Source organism: Trematomus bernacchii, unplaced genomic scaffold (assembly GCF_902827165.1).
Source record: "Trematomus bernacchii unplaced genomic scaffold, fTreBer1.1, whole genome shotgun sequence".
In the NCBI taxonomy this organism is placed as follows: Eukaryota; Metazoa; Chordata; class Actinopteri; order Perciformes; family Nototheniidae; genus Trematomus; species Trematomus bernacchii.
In genome coordinates, this window is record NW_022987564.1 from 5629011 (window position 1) to 5648357 (window position 19347).

The window sequence follows — 19347 nt, forward strand, 5'->3', positions numbered from 1 at the left end:
AATCATCATCAACACGTCCCCCTGGTTCAATGAGCAGAGCACTAAAGCTTATAAAGATTCTTTTTGGGGTCCAGTTTTTCCGTCTTTTAACAGAGTGTGAGAGCAGGTCTCACTCGGCTCTCGCCATCAGACCTGCAGAGCTCAGTTTGGAGCCAGCAGCTCCGACCGCAGGCTCCACGACGGTAGCTGCTAATTAGAGCGCTGCGCGGTGATGGGGACGGGGTTTGGAGCTCTGCAGCGGGGACGCGCCTCAGATGCCAACACGGCTCACAGGGAAGCGTTCCAATCCTAATACCCTGTACATGCACATGCACATATGTTTGTGCATACTTCTCCCAGCAGGAATGCATACAGTCCTGTCTGTAGGTTATCTGTCATAACACTGAGCAAAGAGGCCAAACATCCACTGATTACATAACAGGTTTATCATCAAAATATGATCCGAAGGAGAGTTGAAATGCTTGATTTACCGATAAAGTAAACACTCTTAACAGACCAGCACTCCCCTGCGAGTTAAAAAGGCTTCGGAACATTTGCATAAAATCCTTATTTGCGTTGAATCCTCGGAGATGTGTCAGCAGCGCTCTCTTTTTCGACGCAGAGGCACAGCACAACATGGAAAAATCATAAATCCTGCCTCCCTCCTCCATTTTTACTCCGGTCTCTCACCACAGGACTGGCAGCCACGGCCCACAGACTCCGAGCCGAAACCAGCCTCATGATTTCATTTTTTTTCTTTCGTTATTTCGACACATTTATCATCCCTCTTTCACATGTATTTATCAGCGGTTACAGCATTCTGGCAATTAGTGTTTTACAGTCGGCACAGGAAATTGAATTACACGCTCAGTTTGCAAAGCATTATTTAGCTAGGCATTACTCTGGTCTGTGAAGAGTACAGTGCTGGACATCTCATGTGAAATCTGTATGTGAGAGAGTTATGGAGGGAATGTGTGGTCTTATTCACTGTGAGCAGAATACATGTTCAGTCTTTAGTCGTGTAAAGTACCATCAACAACAATAATCATGTATTTGCTATGTTACTTGGTTCCTCGTTCTTAAATCTGAATGTTTTGCTTTTGTCGTTGTTTCAGATCAATGTTAAAGGTACCCTGTAGCGTTTTGACCACTAGTCTCACAGCCATGTTGTGTTTTTGTTTTTTTTACCATTTTACAGCTTTGTTTGCATCGGCCACAAACAAATAATATCAATCCAAAAGCATGCAACCAATGATTCAATCTCTGCCATGGCTTTCATGGAGTAACCTTTGACAAATCAGACTTCTACCTCGCTATTTCTTCCTGAAGGTTGTTCCCTTATTTTGGAGTTATTTCTAATCTAATTCGAGAAAAAGTTCTGGTTTATAGTGTGCAGACTTTAAAGCCCCTTCAGGGAAATTAGGGGTCTAGGGTGTATAATTATTCAGTATTCATATTCACTATACAACCCACTGTTTTAAGACACAACAATACGCAATCTGTACTGAAAAGAACACCTTTTAAAGGCTAAATGAAGTGGTACCAACACAATATCCTATTGCCACATTAAAAAGTGCATACTTGATATTAGATGATATCCCACTGTGCCATTATTCTGCAAGTATTTGAACATATTTTCTTTTGGAAAGTGGGAGTTTCTACATCAGGTCTAATTTAGTTCCCTTGTTCCTAAACTTTTTTCTACATGAACTATTCTTCAACAAGTTTCCACACAGGAAGCTTCCTCTCCTTTCCTCTTATGTCTTCCTCCTTCCTCTCTCCTCTTCTCTCCTTCATTTCCCTTCATCTACTTTCCTCTCTTCCTCTTCCTTCTAATTTCCACTCCTCTTGCCTATCCTCTTCTATCCTTCTGTCTAGTGTCCTTAACTCTCCTCTTCCCTCTCCTTTCTCCTTTTCTCATTTCGTTTCCTCTTCTTTCCTCCTCTTTGCTTTCCTTTTCCTTTACTTCCTACCCCTCTTTCCTCTTCCTCCTCCTCTCCTCCTCTCAGTTCAGCGCAGGTGGTCAGTCTCCCCCGGGTGCCGGTCTGCTACCTAATGCTGAGTTGATTAGGCTTTCTGAATAGCTCGTTTGGCCGCTACAAAAACCAAGAAGTCAGAATAAATCGTCAAGAGGGCAGTTGATGGTAATGACCGAGCCATCAATGATTGAGCCCATTCATGGCTGAAGTGGCTGGAGTGGGGGCTCCGCAGACCCTCCCTCCAGTCAGCCAGTCACTCTCAGCCCAGTGTGCATTGCTCTCATTACCGTACATTGTCTGGCCCTGTTCAAACGGCTGTAAGAAAGTGGGAGAGGGAGGAAAGGAAGGTAGAGATTAAATAATGGCCTCGCTGGTGGTATGGATTAGTTGATGGTGAAGTGAAAGGAACCGGCCCCTACTTGTGTACAGTGTACGCATGCGGCAAGATGGTCAAGATGCAAGATGACGTGAACAAAGACCGTTGAAACCACTCTATCAGATGTAGTTAGGATGATATGCAAGGCTTCATTCGATCTCTGATGGCTGCTTCTGCAAATCATCTCATTTGTTTGGGCCTGATTTTGAAAATGTCTGCTCTATTTAGAGTCAAACACATCGTAGTGTTTGAAAAGGAAAAGCACCACAAGACTAAACGGCTCTCCCTCTCCTCTCCACAGGCATGCCGGCGGCCTCCTTGGTGACCCCGGCTGACGTGATCAAGACACGGCTGCAGGTGGCGGCGCGGGCCGGGCAGACCACCTACAGCGGCCTGGTGGACTGCTTCTGGAAGATTCTCCGAGAGGAGGGACCCCGGGCCTTCTGGAAAGGAGCTGGAGGTAATGTTCGCTGAGGCCAATGTCTAATCTTAAAATGACTGTTTTACTTTTGTCCCGGGTTTCACCTCTCAGGCTACTGGAGTTTGGCCTGCTTTATTGGTGGAGGCTGCTGGGCCGTGTGCAGAGGCTGTCTAAAAACTCCTATTATCACTTCCTTTTTGGGGGGGAATCAGTTTTAATCTTTGTTTTTATTTGAGGGTTACAATACACTTACATTGGAGGCATACTTTTACAAACATTGGCTAGTATGTCACTCTGGAAGAAGACCATTTTCTTTCCCGATGTGTCATCGCAATGATTAAGAAATGTGTTCCATTCATTTTTAGCAGTTTTTACCGTAGGCTATGCAATACTGTGTTTGGTAAAAAATGAAATTATTTATTTAATATGGATTATGTCCAAAACAGATTAAGCTGTAAATATATGACACACGTAAATTAGCCTGTTACTTAAAGAAGTTTTTTCAGATAACATTATGTCATTTCAAGGCACAGGATACATTCTCTTCTGTTTGTAATGTAATGGGCCACATGTGTTGGAATGACACAAACATTACGAATCAATTTAAATAAACACATTTCTTCTCCTTCCTGCAGCTCGTGTGTTCAGATCCTCTCCTCAGTTTGGAGTGACCTTGGTGACCTATGAACTCCTTCAGCGCTGGTTCTATGTTGACTTTGGAGGACAGTAAGTCTCTTTCTCTCTCACAGCTTCCATCTACCAGCTTCTATATATCTTCCTGTCTTGCCTAAAGAAAGAATATTACATCTTCATCCTCCTATAAAACACCATCTGCTTCCAGAACAATGGGGTTCATTTGAACACACAGTAGCTGCGCTCGGTGCGGGTCCTCCCTCCTCCACCACAGAGAAAGAAATGTCCTCGAGATCCAAAAATAATTTCCGAGCCCATTAGTGCACAGACTGAAGCTCTCACTCAGCGCTCTGGATGTGACAATTTTCTCAGACTGGAGAGTGTGTGTGATCAGGCAGGCAGCGCCCACATGTACTTTCCCCTCTTCTAGGATTAAGATGAGCTCGTTTTGCTCCTTAAAATAAGTCTCTCTGGGATCATTCACAAATTTCCTAAAGTTAAAAAGGTCCAGTGGGGAAAGAGGTGGTGAACCTCTCGGAATGAGAAATGGACAGCTGTGCGGCACATGCGTGTATGACAGTGCGTGGCTCGTGGCTTCTCTTCACGTAGCTGAAGACTCGCAGTGAAAGAAAATCATGTGCAGATCCGAGGAGAATTTGGTTTGGTTTGGGGAAGTTGATCTGTGCTGCTTTGCTGTCCGTGTTGGCAGCCGTTCACAAAGCTCTGTGAAATCAGCGAGGGATTGGATTTGTTCCGCTTTGGATTCTCTATTAACATGTTTATTTCTGTGGTGAACAGTGCTGAATATGATAATATTAATTCAAGATTTAAAAAGGAAAATAAAATGCTCACTTTCCCCCGTGTTTGGTAAAACAACATCTTGCACAGTTTGTTGTTTCCCCTCTAACTCCACCACACCTCACCTTTTCTCTCTCCCTGTGCCTCTGGCGTCCTCCCCCGTCTCTCGCCCTCTCCCCCTCTCTCTCTCCCCACCACAGAAAGCCGGCTGGCTCCGAGCCCACCCCCAAGTCTCGGATCAGCCTCCCGGCGCCCAACCCCGACCACATCGGAGGCTTCAGGTTGGCCGTGGCCACGTTCGCTGGCATCGAGAACAAGTTTGGGCTCCATCTCCCACGCTACACGGTGGCCCCCCCCGCTGTGAGCGACCCCTGAACCTCCACGGGTAGCAGGGTTATTGCAAGAGAGGGCTTGAATGTAGTATTTTAAGTCATTTATTTTATTCGTATTATCATATATACATGTATACAAAGAAAACTCTTTGTCGGACTAGTGCAGTGTTTGTTTTAATCTTGATTGACATTGTATAGTTTTATTATGCGGTTTGTTTTCATACAGTTCCACTGGCTCAGTATAACGCACAGGCAGAAGTTTAAAAACACCTCCACTGCTTTGATTTTGGGGAATATTTGATCAAAAACGACTTTAGTTACAGTTTTTGAGTGTCTTTTTGTTACTTTAAAACCAAAAAAGACCATTAATGTAGCACCTTTGTATATAAGAGACATCCAGAGACATATATTTGAATATGTATAGTTCTATTTTTATCTTTCAATTGTAATATATGTATCTACAAGATTAGGGACCAATACGTTATTGAATGTAAAGTAGCAGTATCATTCTGAATGTACACAATGTTTACTTTCAGAGCTAAATGTATGCAGATGTGTGAATATCTGAGAGACAGCTGGCAGCGACTGCAGGTCTGTAGTGTGTCACGACTGAGTGTTTAAACGTGTACAGTCCTGAGAATGTAGGAGTTACATGTGGTGAGTAATAACAGTGCCTTACTGTGCGTATGGCAGCAACATGTGTACCGAGAGTAAAGAGAATCGTATATTAGTAAACTGAGTGCTGGAGTTTTTATTTTCACTCCCAGATGAACGCTGTTAAGAAAAAGCAAGACAACAGTACATCAGCTTTAATAGTAAACATAACATGTTTGAACAGCCAGCACACTGCATTACAATATACCTCTTGATAATTAACAGTTCATTAAAGAATATACAGCTGTTGCTTGGGAACAAAGTGCCGATACCAGACGTGACTCAGTTTCTGACGCAAAGCAACCACGTGTGGAAACGTCACCATGGCAACTCCATGTTTATGCTTCCGGAATATTTCAGGAATGTGTCGCATGCAGGCGTTATACAGAGAAATCAACACAACGTAAAAGTAAACGTGATATTTTGTAAACAATACATGGACCCTGCTTTGATTTTACAGTAGTGCAAAGCTTTGTCACAGTACACTTATCTTAAGGCTATAAGACTGCCACTGTTTATACTGTAGGCTCACAGGGTGCAAGCAACAAATCACCTTAAGTCAGTAAGGAAATAAATAAGGGCGGACAAGTAGAAGAGGTCAACAGTTAAACCATTTAAAATGCAAGAAATCCATGAAGGAAACAGCGGCCTTGTTCGGACCAAACAGCAACATGTACATACTGTAAATAAAACAACTGATTGAGACACACCACATGCTACAGTGACACCGATAAAGCTCACAGAGGCGGCACTACGAAGTACCTTTGAGAGAACCAGGCTTTCTTTACGTTAGCTGGCTCAACAAAACCCTACTCAGAAAAGATGGTTATCAACAGTCTTTGTTAACCCAGGTTTTCTTCATCAGGTTCTGTGAGCGTTCCTATACAGCCGGATGTTTAGTGCTTCATTTGAGTCCTATATCCACACAGAGGGGATCTTCTCCTGCTGCCTACCTTAGTGAAGAGGAGCAGGTCATGGTAATGGTAAGTTAGGGAGAAGATTTGTGACAAAAAGATTTGCTCATAATCTGCAAATAAGGCAAAAGCGCAATGATGGCAGAATACCCTAATTGTGTGAATTTGTAAATTAATATATTCATTTTTACCACTCATTGCACTCTTAATGCGAATGGGGACAACTGAACAAGCTATAAAACGGGATGCAACTGACCTTATACTCAAGTATAATATTTGGACGTTTTTGTCCAATTTGAATGACTTTTATTGATTGAAAGTTAACTACTAATAAACTAAACCATTTCTGAAAGACTTTAGGGGGCAGCTTTACCAGACCACACTATTGAAAGCTTGAGTGACGGGTGTGTGGGTGCAATTTACCACACATAGGTATTCTATGAAGAATTATACTGCATTCATATGCAAGTAAACATCATATTGATTCATATTTAAGTTAAGTAAAAATGTATGCTACCTTCAGCTTTAAAGGAGGCTTATTTAAGTTTTCCAGGGATCACTACAACCAAGCAGAATTTCATACACAGTATTATAGCTCTGATTTTCCGCATCACTAACTGTATACCAACAATACATGTAGCTTCCACGATAATTTCTAAGCTCAGTTCAGTGGAATTCCTATAGACGGCCCAACACATTTACATTTATAATGTATTCCCTTGCTGAGATTCTATATATCGCTCATAGAGAATATCTGTAGGAAAAGCCAGCATGTCTAAAAACAATCCCTCCAAATTCTGGCACCTAGGTTTACAGAATTTGGCAAGAATGGTACGGCTATTTTATAAGCAGTTGATAAGGGAAATGGTGGTGATTTTTATGATGGATTTCAATCCAAAGCACAACCTGCTCTGGAAGAGGTTAAAATACCATGGCGAGCTTAGCCAGGTTAAATGGTAAAAGGCCACACACACCTCTCTAACCCAATCATCTGGCTCCGTAGTGCACCCTCTGCTCTCTGATCCACCCTCATTGGTCTGGAGGCCTGCTCTATGAATCCAGCTCCATAGGCCCCTCCTCCTCGCCGTCCGCCCGGTTGGCACGGATCTCCATCAGCGTCCGAGCGAAGCGCGACCAATCATCGGTGTGAGTCACTGACAGCTGAGGGAGGAACAGGAACAGGAAACATGGCATTAAGTGCTGGCTTCATCTGCACGCTGTGTTATGACTTGTTATGAGACCAGAGAATCATCTCCAAGGATGAATGACACATTGATTTTCATTCAAGACAAGTTTATTCTTGATGACAAAGGCTGTGTTTTGACCGATCTTAGGGTATAGACGAGGTCATGTCCCTTCGTTGCATCCTTATTTGATTTTAAACTCTAATAATTTGATGTTAAATGCAATCATGGTACCAATAACACATTCTATGACTTCCTGTTAGAGCCTTATCTTTTTTTGGCTCCCTTAATTGTCTTGAGAAAAAGACCCAGCATCCCTATATCATTGGGGACAAAGCATTTCAGTAAGAAGAATCCTGTCAATCCATCAAATAGTTGTTATATTTCTGCATGTCTGAAATGCTATAAGAGGCAGTAACCATGGCGCTGATACAGGAAGTCAAACTGTTCTCTAAGTGTGGAGCTGCAGTCCGACCCTGTGGGAGTCGGAGTGGGGGGGGAGTGGGTGGGGACAGGAGCCGCGGCCGCCACCCAGGCTGTCTGTAACCGCTCTGCATGGCCAGGCTGTAATTAAACAGGAACCAGGAGGAGGGAGGCGGCCATTTTGAACCCCCCCACAGAGCCGGGCCGGCAGCAGCAGGGGCTCCGGCTGAACACTGAGTATATGGAGCCTGAGTGACTTCCGTTTGGAGAAATGTAAGACTGCTAAGTGTCAAAGAAACTCTGAGATTTAGTGTTTTTCAGGCTTTAAAAAATTACTTTTTCATCTGATGAAGCAACATGAAACACTAACTTTGGCAACCATCCAAAATACTTTTAATGGCTTTAACTTAAAGGTGGGGTAGGTCATTTTGGAGAAACCAGCTCGAGTGCGCTAGAATTTGAAAATACACAACCGGAAAAAATCTGCCACTTCCTTACAGAGCCCCTCCTCCAACACACATGAACGCGCACATGACCAATGAGGGCACGAGATAAGTTTGTGCACAGATGGAAGGCTGACAGGCAGGTAGGCCATCCAGTTATTTTAGCCGGGCCGGCTAAAATGATTGGTCGTGCTTTTTACAGTACTACGGCTTCCAATGATGACATTTTTTGATGGATTTTTTGTCAAAGCACTTAAGATATTCATTGCTATCGGGATGTTAAGAGCATTCCATGGAATATAACAAAAAGTGTATCTCGAGCCGGTTTCTCAAACTTACCTACCCCACCTTTAACATTATTGTCATTTAGATAGATCTGAAGGTTATTTCCTAGATTAAAGGACATATCGCTTCTTCTATAATAGACCCCTGGAGACAATAAATCTAATCTAATCTATAAAATGTCAGAAAATATTGAAAAATGTCTATCCCAGTTTCTCCAAAACTGAGGGGATTCACGTCAGTCAAAAACCAAAAGATATTCAGTTTAATATGACAAGCTCAGAGAAAATCTTGGAAAGGTCCGTATTTGAGAAGTTGCAAACAGCATTTTCTGCCTTTTTTTCATGTAAAAAACGTATCAAAATAGTTTGTGATCATTTGTTGATAGATGAGTCTTGTTATTGTTGTAGCTCCAGCACAGACTAACATAAGTAGAATCCTTATCCCTGCTGATTAACCACCTAAAACTAGTTTGTACGAAATAAAATAATACTAAAGTAAATACATTTGCATATAAACCTTACTGCTGTCACTTTTTCCCCAGTTTTAGCTATTTGGGGAGTTTATAGTGAAGTAAATACTCCCATCATCCACCACACACACACTCCTCTGTGGAGTCATAAAACCCCTCTCCTTTTTATTGATGACTCTTCGTTACCATTAACCCAGCTCAGCCGAACCTCTCTCAACTCACCACACAACAAAAAGTTGCTAAATTTAGCCCCGTGGCTAGGCTAACGCGGCCTCACATGGGGATCCTAACCAGATCCCTCCAACCATGAGAAAACATGCAGGCTCGGGCGGGGGGGGCCTGGCTGCTTTGTGGTGATGGCAAAGTCACGTGGAGGACGTTTTACAGGGACAGGAAACAGGGAGGAGGAAGAATCAAACGCTCACAGTCATGGCAAAACTGACAGTTGGGTAAACATCCAGAGCTGAGGGGCCTAAAATGATCAGTGGTGGTGCATGTGGAGGTTTTTACAGAGAAAAAATGCACCTATTTCTGCTCTTATGTCTTTCGCCAAAGTAGGTGAACCAAATATACATGAAACGAGACTACAGTATGTACTGAGCAAATGCAAAACTGTAAAATCATGACTCAGTTAAAATAACATACACAATCGGACTATTTGTAGCTGTTTTTCCCAACACATGACAGTTTATTTTGGTAGAATCAGGAGTGAGGTATTACTTTAGCTCCACCAGTCACTCAAAGTCAGGCTCTGAAATCTCTTAATAAATCTGCTGAAGTACAACTCAATTGCAACAGTAATATGTGTCGGTCATTGTAGTAAACCCAAGCTTTAGGCACCTAGGCTGTAATTAAATCTTGGATTGTTTTAAATTAAACTTGCCACCAGCTCCAGGCATCACAGCACTTTGGTAAAAACAGGAGTGCTCACTCTGCCCTTGTTTTCGGGTACAAAAATGATTCTGATCTACAATATATTGTTTGATGTGATTCATACTGTTTACATTTAAACGATGATTACATGTACCTCTCCAGTATCATAGATCCAGACCCTGCCCTCTGAGTCGCCCACAGCCACCTCCTTCCCCCCCGACGACCAGCGCACTCTGTTCAGGGCTGAAGCGCCCTCAATGGTCACACTGGCAGTGGGGACCTGGAGGACAAGAAATTCAACTAATTCAGTTTTTGTATCAATATTGTAAACATCTTATACATTACATTTCATTTAGCTGACGCTTTTATCCAAAGCGACTTACAATTATCAATTACAGGGACATTCTCCCTGGAGTAACTGAGGGCTAAGTGCCTTACTCAAGGGCACACTAGTGGTGGTGTTCCAGGCAGGATTTGAACTCACGACCTTCCGATCTTCAGCCCACCTCACTATCGATTAGACCAACAGTACCCCATATATATTATTCCACATATAGATCACATTTCAATAATGAATCTTACACATCTGATTTGTCCCATGTAAACTGGGATGTATAAAACTTTCTATTCTACGATATTTGTTATATATATTATGATGTCTTTAATGACACTTATTTTCAACATTGTATAAGATATATGTTTAATGGCAAACTGTTCTATACTATGATTGTTAAAAACATTTTGTGGGATACTGCCTTTTGGAATACTTTTTATGATTTTTTCGTATCACATAAAATACCATGAGGTTTGTACTTTACTTTGATTATCATCTGAATCTCTTTAAATGACACACTATACTTTAATTTGTAATTATGCTTTTTATGACATATACTTGAACTTTTATTAAAACATTATATTGAAACAAAGAAGTGGAAAGACCCATTAGAACCTTATCTTGTTTAGTAGTACAGAACATTATGCACCTTGGACATAAATAAAGATGCTATCTTAGCCTCTAATAAGGCACATAAATATTTATAAAACCCTACAACACCATAAACACACCACCTCCTCCTCCTCCCCCTCCACGCTGCGAATGAGTCCTTATTTATTTTAATGTAATGACCCTAATTGCAGTTAAAGCTATTCCTCTTAATGTTTATTGGGAAATGGGGGCATTACGCCATTATAGTCTAATTTACAGAACACGTTTACTACATTGAAAGCACAACTTTGTCCAAACACTCAGGAGGTTTTACAAACATCGCTGTCACATTTACAACTTCTCATTCAAATGTGGACACACACAGAGCTATTTACTGTATAATAACTGCGCTGGTGTTTGCTGTTGTGGGCGAGCTGTTGCTCTTTTTGGTAAACAGTCGTGCTCGTGTTGCACCTTTAAAAACCTAAAACCATCTGTTTCCATAAACTGTTCCTGACGTGCGGCAGGCGAGTCTGACACATGTCACCAGTGGAGACAGAGGCCTTGGCATCACGTCGCCTCACACACCGAGCTCCTGCGTATTTAAAGCAGCGCTAACCACAGACTGACTGCCATTAGCCTGCTAGCTTCCACCGCTGCGCCCGAGTGGATCTGAACTGAGCGCTTTAAATTGGCTGTATATGTCTGTGTGCTGGAAATGAGAACCAGGCGCTCCGTTAGTGTCGTTATGTGTGTTTTTAATATATGATGGCAACAATGGAAGTCTGTTGCTATTAGACTGTGTATGAGAGGATGTGTGTGCATGTGTTCGGTACATCCGTTTGTGTGTGTGTGTGTGTCGAGCAAATGTTTCTCATAAAGCACATTATTAGCCGAGTTAGTCCGTGGATAATTAACTCTTCCTCTGTCTGTGAAAAGGCCGCTGTTAAGGGAGCCATGGGAAAATGATCATCTGTGCTGCAGAGGGAAGAGCCAGCGCTGGTGATGGGGGGGGGGGGAGATCGGGGGGGGGGGCAGACAGAGACAGATACAACTTAAATGAGCCACAAACTCTGGAGGGGCGATGTGAATTTGATATCTGCAAGAAAGTAAGAGTGAAAGAGAGAGCATCTGTAGAGATGCAGACCTGTATCAAGGTCTGAAGGCACTGTGGGTGTTGTCTCCATGGAAACCAAGAGGAGCAGGAGAATCCTTTTATCCCTACTTTGTCCTGCGTGATCAAAGCTATAATACCCACTCTCGTATCAGAGTTGCAGAAAAGTTTTTCAGACTCTTGGCTGAAGAGTTATTTTCAATTTAATGCAACTTTTGACTCTTTAGAGGAATAGTTAAAAAAGTTTGGGACATACATTTTTTCCCAATCTTCCTAAATATACCTTATAAATAAGAATCAGCAAAAAAACAACGTGCCTGATTTGTAGAATAAAGTCACCTTGAGAGCATCAGATAATATTGCTACTGCTACAAAAAGGTATGTCATATTTTACATTACATTTATGTATTTTACGTTGTGTATAGTTAAACTGACTAATAACACTGGCCTCAAATGCTCTCTTCTGAAGAATTTTTCGCCCGAATGCAGTGAGAAACCCTGAACTTTCTCCTTTTATGATTTCCCTCTCAGGATGGGCCTGCGGACTGAGGGCTCTGAGCTTGTGGTCTCCTTCACATCTGTGCTCTTCACTGACGGAGCGCAGTGTGGGAGGCAGATGATGCGAGGTGGTGGGGTGCTGAAGTTGCCTGAACGTTGGACAGAGGTTGCAGGAATGTTAGCGGGACGTCTGGGTGGGAACTGGTGATGAGAAGCTGTCACCCGGTTTGATTTAAAGTGAGGGATGCGGGGAAACGCCCACAGAATCTTGAATCGTGTGTGTGTGTGTTGGGAGGGATGTGGAGGGGTTGGTAGTGGAGGAAGGGGGGGGGGGGGGGGGGTGGGAGGAAAAGGCTTTTGGGTGTTTGGTTGTGCGGTTCGGGGCAGAAGCCCAGCAACAGGCCCTGAGGACAGCAAACACACACATCAACACACAAAGAGATGCCAGAGAAAACACGCCCATGATGACCTATATTCACCCGACACACACACTCACACACACCTCAGTGTCGTTGTTGAGGTTCCACAGGTCCAAGCGGCCCATGCCATCCACGGCGGCGAACACGGCGGGGTGCACGGGCGACCACATGACGTCGTACACATAGTCGGCGTTGTCCTCAAACGAGTACAAAGGCTTGTTGTGCTGAAAGAGAGAAAAAAGAGGACATCTATGGACGTGTGTTTGGTGTCATAAAGAACTGTCGAGAAAGAGAGAGACAGTAACGGATTGCACAAGATGACACACTGGAGATAGAGAGAAAACAGAGAGACAGAGGGCGAGAAGGAATGGAGAGAGGGAGTGAGCGAGCTTCAGACAGAGTGGCGCTGCCTCAGCCTTGGGGCCTGTCTGGGTGCAGAGCCTAATTAAAAAGCCTAGCACATTCACACAGAACCATAAAACCGCTGGGAGAGATGAAAGGGAGGGCCCCTCCACAAGGTGTACTGTAACCTCAACACAACAGCTGTCTGCGGGAGGGTGGGGGAGAGAGGGAGAGATGGGAAGGGATGGGAGGAAATATAGGGGTTGACAATGTACGCGGGAAAGGATGTGTGTAAAAGTGTGTGTGTGTTTGTTTGTGAGCATGGAGGGCCGGATTCTTTCAGGCCTGCACTGGAATCAATGTTTCAGAGAGAAGCAGTATATTCATCTTTCAACATAAACAAATGTTCTTTGAGTCCAAAACAGTGTGAACATCTTTAGAAAATACGTGTCAGTGCTCTCTGGTGGACAAACTTCTGTCTTAATGATCTAAAGCAGAACTTTTTCTGTTGTTTCAAGTTAATAATTGGCCAAAAAACACACTAGTAAACCTGTGATGAGCCAACATTGGATCATAATTTATCTAATCATTATCGATATCAGTATCGATCTATGCGTTTGTGAAGTTAAGGCCCAAAAGCAAAGCAGGATGAAACAAAAAATGTAAGTATTTAATAATCTTGTATCAGATAAGTTAGGTTTGAGTATACCAAGTTATTTTACAGCAATTTATATTTCATATTTTATTTTCCTTATGTGTTTTTGTTATTTTGTAAACCCTACAAGAGATAATGCAAGTAATTGTAAATGCAGGTAAATGGTATAATATAACTTCCATTATTTTGTTTTAGAAAAAAACAATAAAAAAGTAAGAAAATAAAGAAAAATAAAAAATGTTCACATAACCTCCTTACTCAACTGCTTAAAGGATTTTGATCTTGTGTAAATTAAAGATTGGTGGATCAGTTAAATACAGTACATGTGTGTGTGTGTATGTGTATGTGTATGTGTATGTGTATGTGTATGTGTATGTGTATGTGTATGGGTATGTGTGTGTGTGTGTGTGTGTGTGTGTGTGTGTGTGTGTGTGTGTGTGTGTGTGTGTGTGTGTGTGTGTGTGTGTGTGTGTGTGTGTGTGCCCATCTCTCAGAGCGGCTGTTAGGATTCCAGAGGCTCACAGACTGCATTCCTGACAGGTAGAGAGGGAGACAGGTTGGCTGGAGGAGCAGAAAGAGGAATGCAGTCTCTCGCCCACTCTCCTCCTCCTCTCATTCCTTCTCTCTCTCCATCACCTTTACCCTCTCGCTCCACAGTTGTTCTGAAATGCTGTGAGACCTGCAGACAGATAGCGACGCACTCGCACACGAACACAAACAAACAGTCCAGCCAATTTCAAGCTTCGATTGAACCTGTTTTCCAGCCGGCGGGTGACAGCGGAGGTCATTTTTCTCTATCTCGCAGTGTCAGCGTTCGATCAGACGTTCCTGTTTATGTTCTCACTCTTTTTATCCCCTCCTGGTTTTAGTCTCACACTCTTTTACCCATCCTTGGGCTCCACATCATCAAATAACCTAAAACGTCCTTTCATTTTGATAATCTGGCTGAATTAAGCCCCAAATGCCATGTCACACCTTCTTTTTGAAGTAGGTGCTTCTGGTCTTACAGATGAATACAGTCCTATTATTCAAAATGTAAACTACTATTTTACCAAAGTCCATAATCTACCTATCTTAAATAAGGTGATTTGGGTAAATAATCTGCAGCAACAAGTCTTAAAACTAATCTTTAAATGGAACTTAATCCGCGTGGCGCCGCACTGGTTGTCATTATCTCTCCTGCCGAGGAGCTCAGGAGCTTCCAGCCGTTTGAACTGGAACAGCAGCGCCGGGTACTGAGAGCTGACATCACAGTGTCACATTTAAGAGTGGATTGGTGCAATTTAAGTTAAGATAAGTTAAGCATTTCATCAGAATCAGAATACCTTTTGCATTTATACATTAGATATTGATGTAAAAACATATACGTCAGCCTGCGTCGTCTGATGTTGCCTTCAAAAATATTAGTAAATATAATATAATATAAATAAGTCCCACGGAAATGATAGAACCTTTAACTTAACTTTAATAAATAGCTTTTCCTCCAGAGCCATACGACAACTGAATAAAACAAACATTAAAGTAGCAATACAACACATACAGTTAAAGAAAAATCTCAACTGCTTCTCAAGTCATGAACACATATTTATTTCATGTACTGCCTTTTTTTTTTCATTGTACCTGGTGCAATGACAATAAAGGAATTCCAATCTTTCGAACTTTTCAGGTCTGCAATCAACATTTTAGCGTTTGTGGTCTCAAAATGAAAAGTGAGTCTTATTGAAAACCTTCCATCAACTGACTTTCCAGAGGTATCCAAACCATCTCCAGTCGTAAACACTAACTTCCCTGCTTCCATCCAATGGCTGTATGACAAACGTTGAAACACTAGCTTGATAGCTTAGCACTAGCTTTAGTAACTACAAAATAATAACGCCAAGAAATCCTTAACTTAAACTCAAACAGTCTTAATTTCATCACACAGACATCGCCTGAACTGCCTGTTCCTTTAATGAACTTCTTAAGAGTGGAAAAGAGGAACGATTATGCTCCAGTCACTTAGTGCAGGCTGGTTCTGGGGTCAAGAGAGCAACAAGGTTCAAGTTATGCACAATCATGAACACACTCCCAGCTGTCGGTGTGTCTCACACTCCGGCCCACTCCAAATGCTTTCACTAACCACAATATTTGCACCGCCGAGTGTGAAAACATCGGCAGACTTCTGTGCAAGACCCTCTCTGAACTGCGAGGGCAAACGTCAATGCAGAGAAGAGAATTCACTGCGAATGTGTGTGTGTGTGTGTGTTACAACAGTTGGGTTGAAGGCAAACCTCAGGAGATTTTAGGTAAGCAAAGGCGGCTTGCTTAAGGTGCATGAGAGGCATGTGTGGTGTGTCTATATTTGGGCACACACACACACACACATTCACAAACACAGGTATTTTGCCTGCCCACACACAAATATGGGTTATGTGGGATGAGAGACAGACACACATTCCTGCGGTGCCCCTCAAAGGGAAAGGGAATTCCCAAATCCTGAAAAATAACAAACTCTTCTGATGAAAATCCGCAGAAATGTTTTAATACGCATCACGGGACCCTTCGCACAAGACTTATGGACGAGCTGCATGCAAACATCAGCTAAGAGTGTTTTACTGCCTGTCACAGCGAGCATGAGGCTGTAACTGGATCTTGCACAAAGCTGAAGGCATTATGCAAGATGCATTATGTATTTTCCTCACATTGAAAAGGTCTCTCTTTGATTTGGCTGTTTGCTGTCTGACGCCCTGCTCGTGTTGGTCCCTGTGTCCTTCAGCGTTAGCATCACCCTCACTATTAACCATGACGATTTCTTCTCTTTTTTTGTCATCCTGGCACTTTTCCCCTAACTCCATTCTGCTGATCTCTCACTATTTACTGTTCTTCCTTCCTTCTTCCATCACTTTTACAGTAAGTTGTGGTATCTTGCTATTTGATGACCTTTCACCTTTCCACCGAAATCACAATTAGTATCTTATCTTATTATCCTCATTTGTTTCTCTTGTGCGGTATCTAAGATGTATCTGGGCAGACTACTCTGCGTCTCACCTCCACCACCAAAAGTCTTCGGATGTTTTAATGAACAAATATAAAATACGATACTCTTCTAACTCCCTGAGGTGCACAATGTTTAAGATCTAATGAAACCAGCCAATATGATAAGAAGTGTCAAAGAATAATGTATAGAACAATAATCAATAGCTATAAATAAATCAAATGAATGAGGTTACAATTTTGATACTAGAAAACGAAATATTTTTTAAATACATGCCTTTTCAAACATAATTAATATCTGTTATAACCTAATTTATTTTTCCTAAAGTAACAATTGTACTATTGTTAGTATGCAGGCAGGAGGTTCTTCCCTAAGTTAGCCTTACAAGCAAACCTTTAGTATTTATGTTGTATTGTCAGTACATTTGTTCTGTACACTTTATAAAGGAACAGGGAACAGATTTCCTGGCAGTCAGATCAATATAAAAAAAGTTTGAAAATGATTTGTTCAGTCAAAGTATCAAAATCAAAACAATGTCAATACTTACTTAATGTCATACTTAACCATAATTGTGTCACTTTGCTTTTGAATAAGTATCAGTATCCCTAGACCCAGTCACACACGAGTAAAAGGAGACGGACAGATTTTCAAAAAAAGTTGCTCACCTACAGTACAGTACTTAGCTTTCTCCCCTGTCTCACTAGCTCTCTGTCGCACACACATTTCCTCTCTCTCTTGAAATCTCCACAATCAACCCCCCACACGACACACACACACACACACACACAACACACACACACACACACACACACACACACACACACACACACACACACACACACACACACACACACACACACACACACACACACACACACACACACACACACACACACACACACACACACACACACCACACACACACACACACACACACACACACACACACACACACACACACACACACACACACACACACACACACACACACACACACACACACACACACACACACACACACACACACACACACACACACACACACACACACACACACACACACAGTACCTTGGTGCTCCAGAGTTTGACGGTCCAGTCGAAGGAGGATGTGATGAAGAGATGTGAGAAGTCGACGGTGCCCACTGCGCTGTGGCAGCTGACGCCCGTCACCGGCCCCTGGTGGCCCTCGAACATCTCACAGATCCCCGCTTTGCTGCGGGAGGAGGACACGAGCGAGCACATTACCACACTATTCAGCCCTGCAGTGCACTATTTCTATTCTATTTTATTTGTATTACTTACACTATTTTAACTATTTTGTCCGTTTTATTATGTTGCACCGTTGGAGGAGCCTGTGACCTAAGATTTTCATTGACATATCTACACTGTAGCTATGTAGACATGACAATAAAAGCCTTGAATCTTGAATCAGTGTTTGAGGTGTGTAAACTTTAATAAATAAAAATCCGTAAAATGGTTTGTGTCCTACTGAAATTAAGTTAAGGCACAGTAGGGGAAACTTTATTAAAACTGAAACAAATACCAATAAATTAAACTCTTTAATATATGGGATTATCATCAATTACAATTATATAAAACAAGTCTGATATTTATTGGAATTTTTAGACATTTTCATGAATTTCTTTTATTGTATATTTTTTGCCAAAATATGTTTACGACAATGTTATAATTCTATATTGTACAGGTGAGAAAAAAGACGTCAGTCCAAACATACAAAAGTGAGCCAGCAAAGATGTGTGACGATTTCTTTGCTTTTGTGTGTGTGTGTGTGTGTGTGTGTGTGTGTGTGTGTGTGTGTGTGTGTGTGTGTGCACCAACCTGCCATGCCTGGATGCAGTGTACACAGTGCCCTCCTCACTCCCGACCACATAGTTGTTAACGTCTCCCGTGGGGAACGCCATGCCTGTCACCGCCACAGGTTTGGATTTATTGTACACCAGTTCCATGGTCTCCTACAACACACACACGCACACGCACACACACACACACACACTAATGTCAGCCGCCTGTACTGTATACAAATATCCAAACTGTTATCACATTCTGTACTATAACTTTTTAATGACAAAATACATGATGATTTGTATTGCATATTATACGTGTCATTTTTTGATTTTATTCGGCATTTTAACAAATCATTGTAATGTGTTGGGAGTGTGTTGTGCACCTGTGGCTGGGAGAGCATATCCAGACTCCAGGAGCACATCCTGCCGTCTGTAGACACAGTGATCAGGTTGTTGGCATTTTGGGTACCGACCACGTTCACGCAGTACACTGGGTGCTACACACACACACACACACACACACACACACACACACACACACACACACACACACACACACACACACACACACACACACACACACACACACACACACACACACACACACACACACACACACACACACACACACACACACACACACACACACACACACACACACACACACACACACACACACACACACACACACACACACACACACACACACACACACACACACACACACACACACACACACACACACACACACACACACACACACACACACACACGAGAGAGATAACGACACACAGGCACATAAATGAGATGGGTTGGGTTATTCAGTACACTTGCACAATAGAACAATAATAA

At 42.4% G+C, this 19347-nt stretch overlaps 2 protein-coding genes across 8 annotated transcripts in view; one reads left to right on the forward strand and one right to left on the reverse strand.

Annotated features, from left to right (window-relative positions):
- Positions 1-5219, forward strand: part of LOC117478389 (calcium-binding mitochondrial carrier protein Aralar2) — a 46824-nt gene extending 41605 nt beyond the window's left edge. The window contains exons 16-18 of the mRNA XM_034125405.1: positions 2636-2794; positions 3391-3481; positions 4387-5219. Of these exons, the coding sequence (XP_033981296.1) occupies positions 2636-2794; positions 3391-3481; positions 4387-4561 (425 nt within the window). The 3' untranslated portion in view covers positions 4562-5219. The remainder of the gene's footprint in view (positions 1-2635; positions 2795-3390; positions 3482-4386) is intronic.
- A 93-nt stretch (positions 5220-5312) lies between these two features.
- LOC117478390 (cytoplasmic dynein 1 intermediate chain 1) overlaps positions 5313-19347 on the reverse strand; it is a 53851-nt gene continuing 39816 nt past the window's right edge. For all 7 annotated transcript variants that reach the window (XM_034125413.1, XM_034125410.1, XM_034125409.1 and 4 more), the window contains exons 13-18: positions 18879-18992; positions 18530-18663; positions 17759-17903; positions 12803-12943; positions 9918-10043; positions 5313-7247 (exon numbers count right to left, since the gene is read on the reverse strand). In XM_034125413.1, the coding sequence (XP_033981304.1) occupies positions 7137-7247; positions 9918-10043; positions 12803-12943; positions 17759-17903; positions 18530-18663; positions 18879-18992 (771 nt within the window). In that variant the 3' untranslated portion in view covers positions 5313-7136. The remainder of the gene's footprint in view (positions 7248-9917; positions 10044-12802; positions 12944-17758; positions 17904-18529; positions 18664-18878; positions 18993-19347) is intronic.